Raw genomic sequence first — 16,890 nt, 5'->3', positions numbered from 1 at the left:
GAACCCCAGATTCCCACCCATCCCACTCCCTCCTCCTCCCCCTTGGCAACCACAAGTCTGTTCTCCAAGTCCATGAGTTTCTTTTCTGTGGAAAGGTTCATTTGTGTTGTATATCAGATTCCAGATATAAGTGATATCATATAGCATTTGTCTTTCTCTTTCTGACGTACTTCACTTAGTATGAGAGTCTCTAGTTCCATCCATGTTGCTGCAAGTGGCATTTTCTTTTTGATCGCTGAGTAGTATTCCATTGTATATATATACACCACATCTTCCTAATCCAATCATCTGTTGATGGACATTTATGTTGTTTCCATGTCTTGGCTATTGTGAATAGAGCTGCAGTGAACATAGGGGTGCATGTATCTTTTTCAAGGAAATTTTTGTCCAGATAGATGCCCAAGAGTGGGATTGCTGGGTCCTACATTTAGTTTTCTGAGGGATCGCCATACTGTTTTCCATAGTGGTTGTACCAATTGACATTCCAATAATTGGCTTTAAGAATTGTGCTTGATATGTATTAGACTGGCAGGCATCATGTCAAGAATCCACTCCACAGCCCATCACCCTGGCTGGGTATCACATTTCCTTTGGTCCTGTCATGGACAAGGATGCCATTTCAGGCAGCTCTCAGATCCTGTTGGGGGGGGGTGGCACTGTTCCTTAACAATGGTATTGCAGATATGATGACTATGATAACCGTAATGGGGGGGGGGGGGCAAGAAGGCATGATACGAAAATACCAAAGTGACTCATACTTTGTAATAGGAACAATCCATGACGTTCTTTAACTCTTCCAGTTTAGCATGGGTTTCCCTGACCAATATATCTAAACCTCAATCATGGCCAGGAGTGGTGAGAGGGAGAAAAAAATATGCAAGTTCTAGCAGCATTTTTCTCCTTCTGATTGTTGACATTTCTGCATGTCTTCAGTGCACCAAATTTTGACCTCGTTTTCTGAAGATCCTTCATCGTTTTTTGGTTTTTAGGGCCTCACCCATAGAACTTCCCAGGCTAGGGGTCGAATTGGAGCTATAGCTGCCTGCCTACACCCCAGCTCTCAGCAGCCCACTGAACGAGGCCAGGGAGGGAACCCATATCTTCATGGATACTAGTTGGATTTGTTTTTGCTGCACCACAACAGCAGCTCCACAACCTTCATTTTGAGAGCCATACACACAAGTCTGTATGTGCACACTTCCAACGCAATGAGAAACCTTAGGGGATTGGCCCCTTCCGGAATTTGATGATGTATGGGGCAAAGCCAGATCAATTGAAAGTTTCAGTTCATCTTGTGTGTCATCTTTGGAGTTCCTGTCGTGGCTCAGTGGTTAACGAATCCGACTAGGAACCATGAGGTTGCGGGTTTGGTCCCTGCCCTTGCTCAGCGGGTTGACGATCCGGCGTTGCCGTGAGCTGTGGTGTAGGTTGCAGACGCAGCTCGGATCCCACATTGCTGTGGCTCTGGCGTAGGCCGGTGGCTACAGCTCCGATTGGACCCCTAGCCTGGGAACCTCCATATGCCACGGGAGCGGCCCAAGAAATAGCAAAAAAACAAACAAACAAAAAAAAGTTTCAGTTCATCTTGTGTGTCTTTAGTTTGTCCACCAATCAATCTTTCTTTCTTTCTTCATTATTTATTTAAAAATTTTTAATTTATTTTAGTGGCTGCACCCTGGGCATATGGAAGTTCCCAGGCTAGGGGTCAAAATCCGTGTTGCAGCTGCTGGCCCATGCCACAGCCACAGCAATGCCAGAGCTGAGCCGCGTCTGTGACCTACAGCCACAGCTCATGGCAACGCCAGATCCTTATCCCACTAAGTGAAGCCAGAAATCAAACCCACATCCTCATGGATCCTCGTCAGGTTCATTACCGCTGCACCACGACAGGAACTCCTGTTTTTTTATTTTTTTTTATGATTTTTATTTTTTCCACTCTAGTTCTACAGTATTCTGTCAACTTCTACTGTACAGCAAAGTGACCTAGTCACACACACACATATATATATATACATACACACACACACACATTCTTTTTTCACATTATTCTCCATCATGCTCCATCACAAGTGACTAGGTATAATTCCCTGTACTATATAGCAGGATCTCTTTGCTTATCCACTCCAAATGCAGTAGTTTGCATCTCTTAACCCCAGACTCCTAGTCCATCCCACTCCCTCCCCGTCCCCATTCTCCAGTCTTTAGAATCACATCTTTTCCTGATTGCAATCATGTTTTCTTCATGCTTGCTTGTTTGGACATGGCCTGAAACATCACCCACAGGGCACGAACTGCTGGACTCCGCACTTGAATGCTTTATTCTCCCAGTGACTCATAAAGTAAAAGAAGGACATCTGGCTGGAGTTCATGGAAACAGCAGGGGAGAGATAAGGACCGAAAGACTGATTTTATAGGGTCTCATCTCTTGTCCTAGAGTAGTAAAAAATAGGCTTTTATTTACTTCTCGGTGCCCCTGTACTAGCCTGATGGGACAGAAAATTTTAAGCGTGACAGAATTTGACTCAGAAAGCCGCCAGCCCATGGGTTTCCAAGTTTCTCACCAAACAGACTTGTTTAAAATATGTCAGGATAAGTGATCCAAAAGTCCAGGCTATGGAGGGATGCAATTTTGAAATGAATGGGTTGTTTTGGTTTTTTTTTTTTTTTTTTTGATAAGCATATATTTCAGGGGGGCATTTTGTTAGGAATAGCTGATTTAATTACTTTAATGCCAAATTTTTATCGCCTGCAGCATATGCAAGGTGGAAATAAGAATGCATCCTGCTGTATGGCAGAAATTGACAGAACATTGTAAATCAACTATATCTTTCAAAAAATTGTTTTAAAAATGCATTCTGGTTTGTGCTCTTCAGCTGGTGGTGGTTGATCCCTCCCCGACCCCGTCATAAAGTGGTACCCGGTTCAGGCAGTGGGAAAAAATAGCCCCTTTGACCATTTAAGGCCACAAAGCATATTTTTTAGGGGATGAGGGATATGATTGCTCTGAGCTGCAATCATAGAACATTGGGGGTGGAGACCCTGACATTTCCCAAAACTGGGTAGGAAGAAAGAGACTGCATGTTTTTAACCACGGCAGCTGAAGTGTAAATACAGTTTCGTTTTCTTAAACTGTGTGTGTGTGCGTGTGTGTGTCTAAGAGCATCCCTTAAAAACCAGTGTCCAGCCAGAGGGGGAGGGGCAGAGAACGGGCTCGAAACCCCGTGAAAGAACTGAATGCTCCTGTTTCCAGAAATTCACACGCCTTGGGGCGGGGACAATCGGAGCCTTCTTTGCTGAGTCAAAGCGGCTTTTCTCCACTGTGGGTTTTCATTTGCATGTGCACAATTTTGCACCTGCAGGTCTGTTCCAGAAAGCCATCATCCAGAGCGGGACTGCGCTGTCCAGCTGGGCCGTGAACTACCAGCCTGCCAAGTACACTCGGATATTGGCGGACAGGGTCGGCTGCAACATGCTGGATACCACGGACATGGTGGATTGCCTTCGGAACAAGAACTACAAAGAGCTTATTCAGCAAACCATCACCCCGGCCACGTACCACATTTCCTTCGGGCCCGTCATCGACGGGGACGTGATCCCGGACGACCCCCAGATCCTCATGGAGCAGGGCGAGTTCCTGAACTACGATATCATGCTGGGCGTCAACCAGGGGGAGGGGCTCAAGTTCGTGGACGGCATCGTGGACAACGAGGACGGCGTGACGCCCAACGACTTCGACTTCTCCGTGTCCAACTTTGTGGACAACCTCTACGGCTACCCGGAAGGCAAGGACACCCTGCGGGAAACCATCAAGTTTATGTACACGGACTGGGCGACAAGGAAAACCCCGAGACGCGGCGAAAAACCTTGGTGGCCCTCTTCACGGACCACCAGTGGGTGGCGCCCGCCGTGGCCACCGCGGACCTGCACGCCCAGTATGGCTCGCCCACCTACTTCTACGCCTTCTACCACCACTGCCAAAGCGAGATGAAGCCCAGCTGGGCCGACTCGGCCCACGGCGACGAGGTCCCCTACGTCTTCGGGATTCCCATGATCGGTCCCACCGAGCTCTTCAGCTGCAACTTCTCCAAGAATGATGTCATGCTCAGCGCAGTGGTCATGACCTACTGGACAAACTTCGCCAAAACCGGGTATGGTCCCATTCCCTGCCCCCGCCCCAGTAGATCACTGCCCTCCCGCTAGTTTGCCTGGTTTCTCTATAGATGCGTTGCTTCCCTGACTCGCTAGATCTTGGTCCACAGGCAGGCATCCACACATACACAAATGTGCTCACAATGCACACACCTGCACACACGCCCACAGACATATGTACACATGGGCACTCACGTGCTTACACAAAGGCACAGGCACGCATGACTGCAGACACACATAACATGCATTCTCATGTATGCACACACATGCACGCACAAACACATGCACAGAGGTGCACACACTGTGCTCCCACACGTGCACACACACATGCAAACACACACACATGCACCCCCCCCCCAAGGACTGTCCTCTTCCCCAATGTCTAGGGAGACCTGATTTTTCTTCACCCCTCAGTTGGTTTCTATCAAACCAGTTTCTCCTAAGGTGCTAGATGCATACAGAAAATTCTTTTCTTCCCACCACCTGGGGAAAGTTAGACATATTTGTCTTTCCTGTTGAAAGGGGATCCTGGCATTTCAAATCTAAATAGGACCTTGTCTCATTTGGTAAATTCTAGACTTATCAAAATTCCTGCGCCGCATGACCAAGTGTGTTTATTGCATCACGAAGGAATGAAATAAATCTCATAATACACAGTAAAAAATTATACTAAACGTATAAAATACATATAATAACCCATAATCTCCTAACTTATAGAGATCTCCTATTTTGTGTATATAAAATATCTATCTATCTATCTATATACACATCTATTTATGGATAGACACATTTAGTGTTTCTCCACAGTTAGGATAATTATTGCATGTATACATGTATTTACAAATGTATTGATTTGTAAATACACACATTTATTTCATGAATAAATATACACTTCACAGATGTACATATATTTATCTGTGTATCTATCTATCTGTATACCCAGGTAGAAAGCTCATTGGCTAAATGTAATAGAAAATACACCAGAGTTACACCGACAGCAGGGTCCCCCCATATTTCACTGAGCAGATTTTCTGCAAACAATGAGAGAAAAAGCACCCCCCCATCTTAAAGAGCTATGGATATCAAAGCATCTTTTCATTTTCTCTTCTCTAATAACCTAATTGTGGAAATGAATGAGCTCTCCTTCTGTTCCACCTGGATGTGTTTCTATCATTAACCTTGAGCTTCTGGTGCAGAATTTAAAATGAAGCTGCTCCTGGCACCGGGGAAGGTCACTCTTTCTGCGGATGGCTGGGCGTGGATGGGGGGGGATGAGGTACCCACACGTGCCACAGCGTTGCTGTGCCCGAGCTGCGTGTAGTTCTAGAGAGAGGACGTGGGGTGGGGAGGGGCAGCGATTTTTACGGGGTGTGAGCAGGTGTCATTCTTGTCACCATCCTTCCCCATCCTCTGGGGGGCAGCAGTCTTGGTCCTGCCGTGTCACGGAAAGGATGGCATATTTACAGAGTAGAAAATGCACCACAGGGATACCCACTCTGAACAGTCCCCACTTGTGAGTTAGAATGAAGACAGGCAGTGGGAAACGGTGAAGGCACAGCCCCTTGGGAGAGATGATGGCTTGTCCCCCAAGGATCTTTCTTTGACAAGGAGAGGACAGATTCACGTGAGCAGGGATGTTGATGGAACATCCTGGAACCTTGTTTCTTAAATTCCCGGGGCTGCTGCAACCAAGCACCCATGGCCATGTGGCTTAGAATAGCTCGTGGGCTTTGTGTCACCCTTCAGGAGGCTGCAAGTACCCCTGTGAAGGTGAGGGCAGCACCCAGCTCCCCCTTGAGCCTGTTAGGAGGGTATTTCCATGTGGATTCCATGTGGGGGTTTGTTGGCGATGCCTGGTATTGCCCGACTTGCAGCTGCCTCTTGCCCAGTTTTGCATCTGTCACCCCATAGCCTTCTTCCCACACATCTGTCTTTATATGGCCATCTTCTTGGAAGGCACTGGTCATTGCTTTTGGGGTTATCCTGCTCCAGTAGGACCTCATCTTAACCTGACTGATGACCTTGGCAAGGACCCTGGTTCCAAGAAAATCCCACGGGGAAGTCCTGGAGCTTAGGACCATCAGCATATCTGAATTTGAAAGGAAAACCTTTGCACATGTAACCTTTTAAAGGCAGGACCAGGAGTTCCTGTAGTGGTGCCGTGGAAACGAATCCGACTAGTCTTCATGAGGATGCAGAGTTGATCCCTGGCCTTGCTCAGTGGATTGCAGATCTGGCGTTGCCCTGAGCTGTGGTATAGGTTGCAGATACGGCTCGAATCTGGTGTTGCCGTGGCTGTGGTGTAGGCTGGCAGCTGCAGCTCTGATTGGAGCCCTAGCCTGGGAACTTCCAGATGCCATGGGTGCAGCCCTGAAAAGCCAAAAAAAAAAAAAAGGCCAGACCATTGCCCAATGGTGTCCCAGAACTCTGATAGGTCATGGCTGCCCTTGTGAAGTTTTGCATTTTCTCAAAGCAAAAAAGACCCGCAGGAGCAGCTGCCCCACTGTGGCCATGCCCAACATGGCCATGCCCGTTCACTACCTCCCCCTCCTAACCTGTTATCATTTCATAATGTCTAAACCCAGCATCACTGCTTTTGTTACAGCCACCTGCCTTCTTTTTCCCTTAAATGTGCTTTAGAAATGAACTTTATGGGATTTTCTTCCATGGAAAGTTAGGATCATCCATCACTGCTTTAACTGAACTATTAAAGAAAATGACAAAATCCAAATAAAGCCATTAAATTCTCGTTAGCAGTTCTCGCCTGCCCAAGGCTCTGAGATGGGTTCTCTCTTGTTCTTCTAAAAAAGAAAGCAAAGGATAAAGGAAATTAATTAATGTCATGAGATGGTGAAGAAAGGCTACCAACAAATGAATACACTTACCAGGACCTGTCAGTGCCTAAGTGAGGGTTGAAAATGTTGAGTGTTTTTTTAAAAAATTTTTCTTTTTCACGTGGAGTGCTTTTTTTTTTTGTGGGGGGGGGGACGAGGGACGCACCTGCAGATTATAAAAGTTCCCAGGCGAGGGGCTGAATTGGAGCTAGAGCTGCCAGTCTATGCCACAGCCACGGCAAACGGGATCCAATCCGCGTCTGTGACTGACCCCACAGCTCATGGCAACACTGGATCTTTAACCCACTGAGCGAGGTCACAGATCAAACCCGTATCCTCATGGATACTAGTTGGATTTGTTTCTGCTGCACCACAGTGGGGACTCCCAAGTGTGGGGTGCCTTTTAAGGCTGTACCTCTAGTTCCTAAAATCATTTTCCCTAGTGTGTGTGGTTCACGTCCCTCAATTGGGGAACATATTTGCAGAGACATAAAATACCTTAGGCGTAATTACTGGCCCATTCTATCCATGTGGCCATTAGTGGTATATGTTGAGCGTACTTTATAAAGATGCTCAAGTAGCTGGTGCAGCTGGAGAAGGTACAGAGGCTCAGCTTGGACAATAGCTGTCTTCTGACTGTAGTCGACAACATCAGGTAGGGCTCTCACGGAGGTGACAGCAAATTGCTGGGGGAGGGCCTTGCTTGGCAGGCTGAAGCATCTGGTCCTTGTCCAGGCAGGAGCTATTTTGGATTCTGCAGTCTATGTGAAGTTCAGCTGAAATCACCCTTGGGGATATTAATGCTGGGAATTTTGAAAGATCATTGAAACAACTCAAATCATCCTCCAAGGACATTCCTCAGAATTGCCCCTCCCCTAGGAAGCAATGTGCAGCTTCTAACATACATTAGAAATTTCCAAGCCATCTGCCTTCAGTGAAGAATGGGTTTGGGACAGCAGGGGGTGGGTGGTTGAGCTGATGGGCAAAGTCTAGCATTTGCCAATAGACAGCATGAGTTGGGAGGTGGTTGCTAGGTACTTAATTTCAATTAGGTAGTAGTATCACCAGCCCTGCATGGAGGAAGAGTTCTTTGTCCCTCGGGAACTAGAAAGTGATCCAGCCAAGGAGCGTGAGGCAGTATGGAGCCAGTAGGGGAGCAGCATGGGAGAAACCAGTTTTTGATGTCCCTGTGAGGTGACATGCCTGACTCTGTTGTCCAGAACTCATACTCAGGCAGGGACCCACAGAATAGCATAGAATACACTTGCCTACCATCGCCCACCCCTGTGTAAGCACTAGAGACACGGGAGCTTGGTTCTAAGGACATGCAGTCCTATGACTCTAACAGCACATGGCTGAGAACAAAAGGATCCCGTGGCATCGGAACACGCTTCGCCGTGATCCCCGTGTGGAGTGCCACATCTGCGACACCGCGTCACGGCACCCCAGTGTTCCTAATTGTTCATGCGTGTGAACTCTGAGATTTCTTGTTACACGACCAGCTCGAACAGTGCTGCCCTTAGGTCTAGGCTTACATGTATGTGCAACGTTTTGTTTGGTTTGCTTGTGTTTTATTCTGTATGTTGACTGTTTTATTATGTCGAATGTTTGTTTTTATTAAGCACAGAAAAATAATGTTGGGATGATGACTGTGGCAAGCCTAAAGGGAAGGAAGGGAGTGGAGGAGGGAAAGGAGGACGGGGGGAGGAGAACAGAGGAGGGGGATGCTTTTGAAGGTCTGTCCAGGGATCCAGGTGAGAAGACTCATCCAAAACGGTGCCAGAAAAGAACAGTGAAGCTGAAGCATCAAGGACCAGAGTCGAAAGAGACTACTCGGGGAGTGTTGATCAATGTGAAGCAATGCCAAGGAGACATGAAAACAAATTCCAGGGTTTATGAATAATCACACAGACCTGAACTCTTTGTCACATCCAATCTCTTTGGGGATAAACACGTAAGGCGTTGGTCCTGACAGGTCAATGGAAATCATGCTCGTGCATCAAGGACCAATGCAGTTTGGGTTCTCTGTGGGGAGAGGTGGATAAAATGAGCAGGACGAGGGTCTCTACAAAAGATGTGGCCATGAACAATACTTTAAGCATTATACGTGGAAGACCTTAGGTGCCCCTGGAGTTCAGAGGTGGAAAGGCAGTTGGCCAAGAAGCCCATGTATGTTAGGTAAGAACAGCAACACCTGGTTCAATGTACTGAAATATACTGGAGTAGGTCAAGTGCACAGAAGGACTTGTATTTTTCATTGGCGTTCAGATGCCACCTCTGCTTTTGATGTGGCCTATGATTCATTTACCTTCCGTGTTTGCTGAATCTTGGCAAAAGTCAAGAAACAGTTGGGGAGGGTGGCTTGGAAAGAGTTGCGGCATAAGACTGGTTTTCGAAGTGACCTTTCTTGCCCCAAAGTGTTTTAACCTCAGTGAATGAACGGCTGTAGAGTTAGGGCTGAGTGCATAATTCGGGGGGCAGGGGTGAGTTTTTCTTCTAAGAGCACGCACGCCATTGTTTGAGGGGTGAGGAAAATCTTTACCATCCAAAGGAGCATATCTGAGGGGTCCCTGCTAATTTTAAGGACATTGAGGTACCTATCTCTCACACGTAAAATGCCCTGCGAGACCTTGGATATCTGTTTAACCATCCACGGCCAAGATCATATTCAAAGTGACGCACAACAGGTTTTGAAAACGTATGTGTTAGATGTTGGGGAGAATGGCTGAAGATGTGTCTTGAGACTTGCCTGGGAAAGAGGATGTGCCTGTTTGGTTCTTAATGATCATCATTTTCAATGTTATTCGTGGGAATTAAAACACACCGTACGCCCAAAGGAATGTCTACAAAACAAGGCACCGCGTTCCTTCTTAGCGATCTTCCTGGCTTTTGAGTGTTTGACGAGAGAAAATGATGAGCGTTCATAAGCTCTGTGAGTTTATCTTGGTTTAAGGCTACTGACTGTGCGTCTCTAAGAACTCTAATAGATAGATTGTATCAGACGAAAGCTTACTTATCTGGATTTTCAAAATCCCCCTGCTCTTTTCTTGGAGAACAAAATAAATGTGTTTCCTTACCTTTTCAAATGTGCACTGAATTCTGTAGAAAATAGCCTCATATCCAACATGAACAGACACTCTTTCCTAGATGCTCTCTCTTTAAATCAAAGGTCAATACATCTAAAAGACTCAATTCAGTGAAATCAGATCAATGCAAACATAGCAGGAATCCTCCCTACCTTTTGTGGCTTTTAGAACAATAAAAATCGATGGCGGGCTTCTCCAGGGTAGATTCCAATTAAATGGGAATTTCCAACAATTTATTTCAGGAGACTCAAAGAAAACGTGGGGTGTTATACTGAATCCAACATTTTCCCAAAACATGTAAGAATGGAAAAATAAATTCAACACAGATTAAAGTACATGAATGTTTATAAATGAACACATAAATAAGAAAGCTCAGGAGTTCCCTGGTGGCTCAGTGGGTTAAGGTTCCGAAGTTGTCACAGCTGTGGCACAGGTTCGATCCCTGGTCCAGGAACTTCTGTATCCGTGGGCACAGCCAAAAAAAAGAAAGAAAAATCTCATAGTATTAGGCCTATAATTTTTTAAAATATTTTTTCATCTCACTAATAAAAGCACAGCAGTTAGTGTGTACTCTGGTGATGAAACTTCTTTGTCTGATATACCATGTCTATTGTCAAATCTGTATATCATACATCTATCCATCTCTATATATGTATGCAGTATGCAGTATATACTGTAGTATGCAGTATATACTGTAATATACAGTATGCTTTTATACAATGTATACTATTCACAGTGTATAGCATACTTTTATATAGCATGTATTACAGAATAGAGTGTACCGTATATACTGTAGTGTACAGGATACTGTTATACACCCTAGATATACACAGTATAGTGTACCATATATACCAGCCTAGATTCTATACAGTATATAGTGTACCATATGGGATACTGTTATACACCCTAGATATACACAGTATAGTGTATCATATATACTGTAGTATACAGGATATTGTTATGCCGCCTAGACTCTATATAGTCTATAGTGTACCATATATATTGCAGTATATAGTATATTGTTATACAGCATATACTATATATAGTGGTATACATTATATTTTTATGCAGCATAGACTATATAAAATACATAGAATATAGTATATACTGTGACTATATACAGTATATTATCTATAATTCTCTCTCCCAAGGAATTTTTAGGTATATTCTAATTTATGCATTACAGAAAGGGATACTGTTTATTGAGCACTTACTACAGGCCAAGAATATTGTACTTATTATTTAACCTTCCTTACTGACTCCCACACTTTATAGATGAGAAGGATAAAGCTAAGAGAGGTCGAAGTATTTGCTCAAGATTTTGCAGTTGTAAAGAGGGGGAGATGCAGAGCTGAATCTATGGACATGATTTGACAGTCTCTAGCTGAGGGTTAAGCCCTTCCTTTGGCAAATATTGCACCTGTTGGTCAAGTGCATGGTTTGCACCCTGGAAGATAGACATTAAAGTACCCAGATCAGTGGGTCTGAGCAAGCAGGGTCTGCCCATCATGCCCACGTGTTCAGTACTGTCCAGCAGGTGACATTTTATCATGCACAGTCTCTTTTCCAAAACAAGTACACATTAAGGTGAAATCTGTTTTACAGCTGACTTTTCCAAGCATAAAAAAAAAAAAGAAGAAGAAGAAATGGGGCTATGGTATCTTTGCTGAGTGGTTGGTTATCTTAAAAGAGTTGGTTGCAAAGAAGTTTCCGGCATCCTGTTTTGCAGAGAATCTTTTGATTTCAATGAGTCTCCTTCTCCCTTGTGCCTATTTGTGTAAATCATAAGTGACTTCTTAGGTTCGTAGTTGCCACACACCCTTGAAATCCATAAAAGCCCTCAATGTCTTGTTTCACGCCGTACTTCTCCTGAAAACCCTTAACCTCAGTGTTAAGTAAAAGCACTGTCTTAGCAAACTTCTTCGATGAATGGACTGTTGTCTGAGGTTTATGTGATTCGATCTTCAAAAGGATTTCAAGTATATACACAGTCCATTTTCTAATGGAGGACCATCAATGCATATTTCTCTTTATTCATGTTTTGCGGTGACAAAGGCCCATTTCGATTTGATTTTTAACGTGTATTTTCATTGTTTTAACCGCAAAACCTCTTCCTTTAAGAGGCAGTTCTTGAGCAAGAAAGAGAACGCACGTGTTTTTGAACAGTAGCCTCTCCATCAGGATTTCTCACTTTCAACACTCTTGAGAAGGTGTGCTCAACCACTCGTTATGAAAAAAAGCTTGCATAATTTAATAAAAGAAATGAAGTCCCCCCCCAAAAAAAAAAAAACAAACCCAAGCAAACAAACAAAAAAACCTACTCTTGACATTCGCAACCAGATATTTCTTTGCTGGAGTGGACATTGGGGGAAGGGTGCTGCCTCGTGGAAGGAATATTTAACAGTCACCCTAGCCTCTACCCATTCAGACACCCATCCTTCATTTGTAATGACCAAAAACGTCTCCAGCCATTGCCAGGTGCCACCTTGGAGGCCCATCACCCGTGGTTGAGATTTAGGAGGGAAATTAAACTTGACATCCTGCACATGTTTCAAGACAGTTTTTTTTTTCCTCCTTTACGATGGACGCTAATTGGATGCATTAAAAAAATATAGCAAGGTGGTGAAAATTGCTTTACTGTTGCCATCAGGAATTACTACTATTTTTTTTAATGAAGGTAAGAGGGGATTTTAATGACAAAACGGGAGCCCCCATTTGGATGCAACCATCATGCATGTGTCGTGCCTTCAGTCCTTTGTATCCCTAAACGCTTGAGAGGAACTGATTGCCTTTTCGTTTGATGTGATGAAAGTCTGCTTGTGACGTGTGGAAGGGTGTGACCTCTCTATTCTTTCTCTCCGTTCTGTCCCCAGCGACCCCAACCAGCCTGTTCCTCAGGACACCAAGTTCATTCACACCAAACCCAACCGCTTTGAGGAAGTGGCCTGGTCCAAGTATAACCCCAAAGACCAGCTCTACCTACACATCGGCCTGAAGCCCAGAGTGCGGGACCACTACCGGGCCACCAAAGTGGCCTTCTGGCTGGAACTGGTACCCCACCTGCACAACCTGAACGAGATCTTCCAGTACGTCTCCACCACCACCAAGGTCCCACCTCCCGACATGACCTCCTTCCCTTACGGAACTCGGCGGTCCCCTGCCAAGATCTGGCCCACCACCAAGCGCCCGGCCATCACGCCCGCCAACAACCCCAAACACTCCAAGGACCCTCACAAGACGGGGCCCGAGGACACCACCGTCCTCATCGAGACCAAACGGGATTACTCCACGGAGCTGAGCGTCACCATCGCCGTGGGGGCCTCCCTGCTCTTCCTCAACATCTTGGCCTTCGCCGCGCTGTACTACAAGAAGGACAAGCGGCGCCACGAGACGCACCGGCGCCCCAGCCCCCAGAGGAACACCACCAACGACATCGCGCACATGCAGAATGAGGAGATCATGTCCCTGCAGATGAAACAGCTGGAGCACGACCACGAGTGCGAGTCCCTGCAGGCTCATGACACGCTGAGGCTGACCTGTCCCCCGGACTACACCCTCACGCTGCGCCGGTCCCCGGATGATATCCCGCTCATGACGCCAAACACCATCACCATGATTCCCAGCACCCTCACGGGGATGCAGCCGCTGCACACCTTCAACACGTTCAGCGGGGGCCAGAACAGTAGCAATCTACCCCACGGACACTCGACCACGCGAGTATAGTTCTGCCGTCTTTCTGTCCCCTCCCTTGGCGCCTCCCCTCCGCCACACGCAAGAGAGAAAGGAAGACAAAAGCGACATCTCCCCACAAGGAATGCGTTTCTTCCCACCGGCCTCGGACGGACACGCCGAAGGGCGGCCCCCGTGTCCCGGCAGACTTTTCCCACGACCATGTCCCAGTGCGGCAAGATCAACTTCCGACCCTGCGAAATGTGAAATGTATCCATGTGCTGTTACAATACTGCTTTTCAGAGCTCCATCCCCACCGCAAACGTGAGCGAGGCTGGAATGTGACCGTTTCAAGGACCTGGGTGTCTCCATGGGGGACCGTGGAAGCGGACACTTCTGGAACTCAGCCAGGGACCCAATTTCTTCTTCTTTCTTTCTTTCTTTCTTTTATTTTTTTTAAAATTACAATTGAAAAAGAAATAAACGTTCTTTATGTGCCATAGGACGGATGACTCTGCTTAAGGGAGGGAAGAGTCTGTGGGCGTTGACCCAGCATATGGAGCTGGAATCCAGAGAGAAGGAAAAGTAGAATTTTATTATTAAAATAAAAGAACTGACTATGCAGTTACGTACGTAGAGTTCTGTGCAAAGAGATGTTTTGCCAGCCTGAACTGTATTTAAGGAACTTTGTAAAAATTTAAAAAAAAAAATGTATATAGCTGTGCGTTTAAACACACACACACACACACAGAGAAAACAAACAAAACAAAACAAAACAAAAAAAGCTTTTATTGGTGTTTTCAGTTTGAAAGAGCTTTTAGCAAGATTGTGCTTTTCCATTGTGTTCTGTATGTATATAAATTGATATACTCATTACTCCTATCACCTCTGTTTCCTCCAGGACCAAGGAGGATGTTCTTAATTCCTTGTGGCCAACAGACATGGGGTTTTCTAATGCGTTTCATTTGTAGGAAAATGCGGTTGTCACCCAGTGGACCCAGACTGTCTGTGCAACTGGTGGCTCTCCCTCCTTTTGTGGGCTGGACAAGTGCATGCAACAGCATTCTTAGGACACTCTTGTCTTCAGGAACACTTTGCATTTTTTTGGTGTGTTAAGGCTTCATGGAGTTGCAACCCCAGGATGGACCCCCCCGCATGGAGTCTGTGGAAAGTTTGTTGAATTAGAAACACACGCAGGCAGAGTGACGGCAGGGGGACAACCACAACATCCAAGCCCCTCATTCTGTAGTTCTGGCTCTTTGAATTGGGAAGAGTGGCTTCCCGACCCAGGGCTCTGCCAAAAAAAAAAAAAAAAAGGGAAAGAAAGCTGGTGTTTGGTGGGGCCGAGCTCTGCTGAGTCAATACAACGCTGTATTCCCCAGCAGCTGCACAAGGGTTTGGCTGATGCCATACCTGCTCATCAGGTTTAGTTCATCAGATTGAAAGAGGTCATGTGTCTTTCCCTTTCTGTGGATGCAGTAAGTCCCTTCTTTGTCCATCAGCAGGGTTTTTATTTTTGTTTTTACTCTTTATACCATCTGTGGGATAAAACAGATGCCTGTCTGAAAATTATCTTTTGTGGATGTGTACATCGGCCACGGGTCAATGAGTCTTACGGAAAGAAAAAGCAAACAAAAGGACAGAACAAAGTGTTCTCACATGGGTTTTCAGGGACGTTAGGTAGCCTCGCCGTCAAGATCAATGGAAAATAGTCGCCCATGATAAATTGGTGAGCTGGGGACATGAGCCTTGTCCCTCTGATGCTTTGTCATGGTTGCATCATCCTTTTCATTTACCTTTAGGGATATTTTGAAGGAGTCATAAAGTGGAAGGGCAAAAAAAAAAAAAAAAAAAAAAAAAAGGAGTAGCCATGGTCACATTGTGTCTTGTCTTTCGAGAATTGTTGCAACACCCGGAAATAGTCGCCAAAGATGTTTGAAGAGACTGTCTCCGGGCTCGAGGGTGCTTATGGCAGAAACCCAGTATTGAATATCCTTGGAAAAGTGGATGTATTCCACAAAGAGAGTCCACATTCCTTGTCCTTCTATACAATCTTTGAGCGACTAAACCCCTCAACGCAAACTGTCCTGAAACCTATCAAAGTGTTTCAAAATGCCCACCCCCCCAAAAAAAATAAGAGAGTTCTTAGAAATGCATCCAGGTCACCCAGTCAATTTCACTGTTCATCTTGGTTTAAATCAGAGGGTGACTCTGTATATACACGTGGAGGTGATTAGAACTCCAGCGTTGCACACAGCGAGGCACCCCTGCCATGGCGAGAGGTGTCGGGGCTAAGGTTGCTGTTCGTCATTGTTGAAAGCTACTGTCAGGCCATTTCTGCAAGCTCTGTATTACCCCCGCTGAGGTCCAGCCAGTAGGCTGTCCATGAAACTGCAAAAGAGGTGATACTTGGCACTAATGTGGGTCCGATATGTTTGTAAAGTGACTTCCAGTATTTGTTTAGTATTTCCAATTGTCTTCTGCTAGCAATATGCACAGTACTGTATCAGGCTTGTGACATTTGGATAAGGAAAAAAAAAAAAAAGAGTTCTTGTTAAGTGAATAACTTTAGCTTTTACAGAGGATTATGATCAAAAGCAATTTAATACACCTTAAATGATCTCTTATTTCTACATGGAAAGAAGTTATAGAATCTTCATAGTGTTCTATGAGAATAAAATATACTTGCTATCTATAAAAAAAAGAGAAAAACATGAGAAAAAAAAAACATAAGTTAAAAAAGAAAAAAAACTTTCCTAGGCTTTTATTGTTGACCTTCACTGGCACGCAGGGTTTAATGGTTTCTTGGATTATTATTTTGCGATTTTGTTTTTGATTTTGCCTTAAGTAATGATAGAAGATATATATGGCTGGACACATATGTATAAACTTTTCAGCAGCATTTTTAATAATAAAATATCACAGTATTTTCTAATGCTTTGTGCAAATAATTACGCGTCCGTTCTTTTTTTGTAGGTGGCGCGTTTGTGGTTCCTTCTTCCACTGTCTTGTGCGTGTTCAAAGCTAAATGGTATACCTGACAGAGGTGGTTAAGGGGCCATGTCCGCTGGTCCCAGGTCCGTTTTTTGGAGTTTGTCCTAGTGAATTGTTTTGGGGCTCCTGCTAAGGATATTCTTCTGGCCTGACATTGG

At 45.2% G+C, this 16,890-nt stretch overlaps 1 protein-coding gene across 1 annotated transcript in view; it reads left to right on the top strand.

Moving 5' to 3' along the window:
- The window catches only part of LOC100624109 (neuroligin-4, X-linked), a 402,428-nt gene extending 385,755 nt beyond the window's left edge, over window positions 1-16,673 (top strand). The window contains 3 exon segments of the mRNA XM_013990859.2: window positions 3,360-3,827; window positions 3,830-4,148; window positions 12,943-16,673. Of these exon segments, the coding sequence (XP_013846313.2) occupies window positions 3,360-3,827; window positions 3,830-4,148; window positions 12,943-13,792 (1,637 nt within the window). The 3' untranslated portion in view covers window positions 13,793-16,673.

This window comes from Sus scrofa, chromosome X, assembly GCF_000003025.6.
Source record: "Sus scrofa isolate TJ Tabasco breed Duroc chromosome X, Sscrofa11.1, whole genome shotgun sequence".
Classification (NCBI taxonomy): domain Eukaryota; kingdom Metazoa; phylum Chordata; class Mammalia; order Artiodactyla; family Suidae; genus Sus; species Sus scrofa.
Note: the sequence above shows the minus strand (reverse complement) of the source record. Positions and strands in the feature narration are given on the sequence as shown.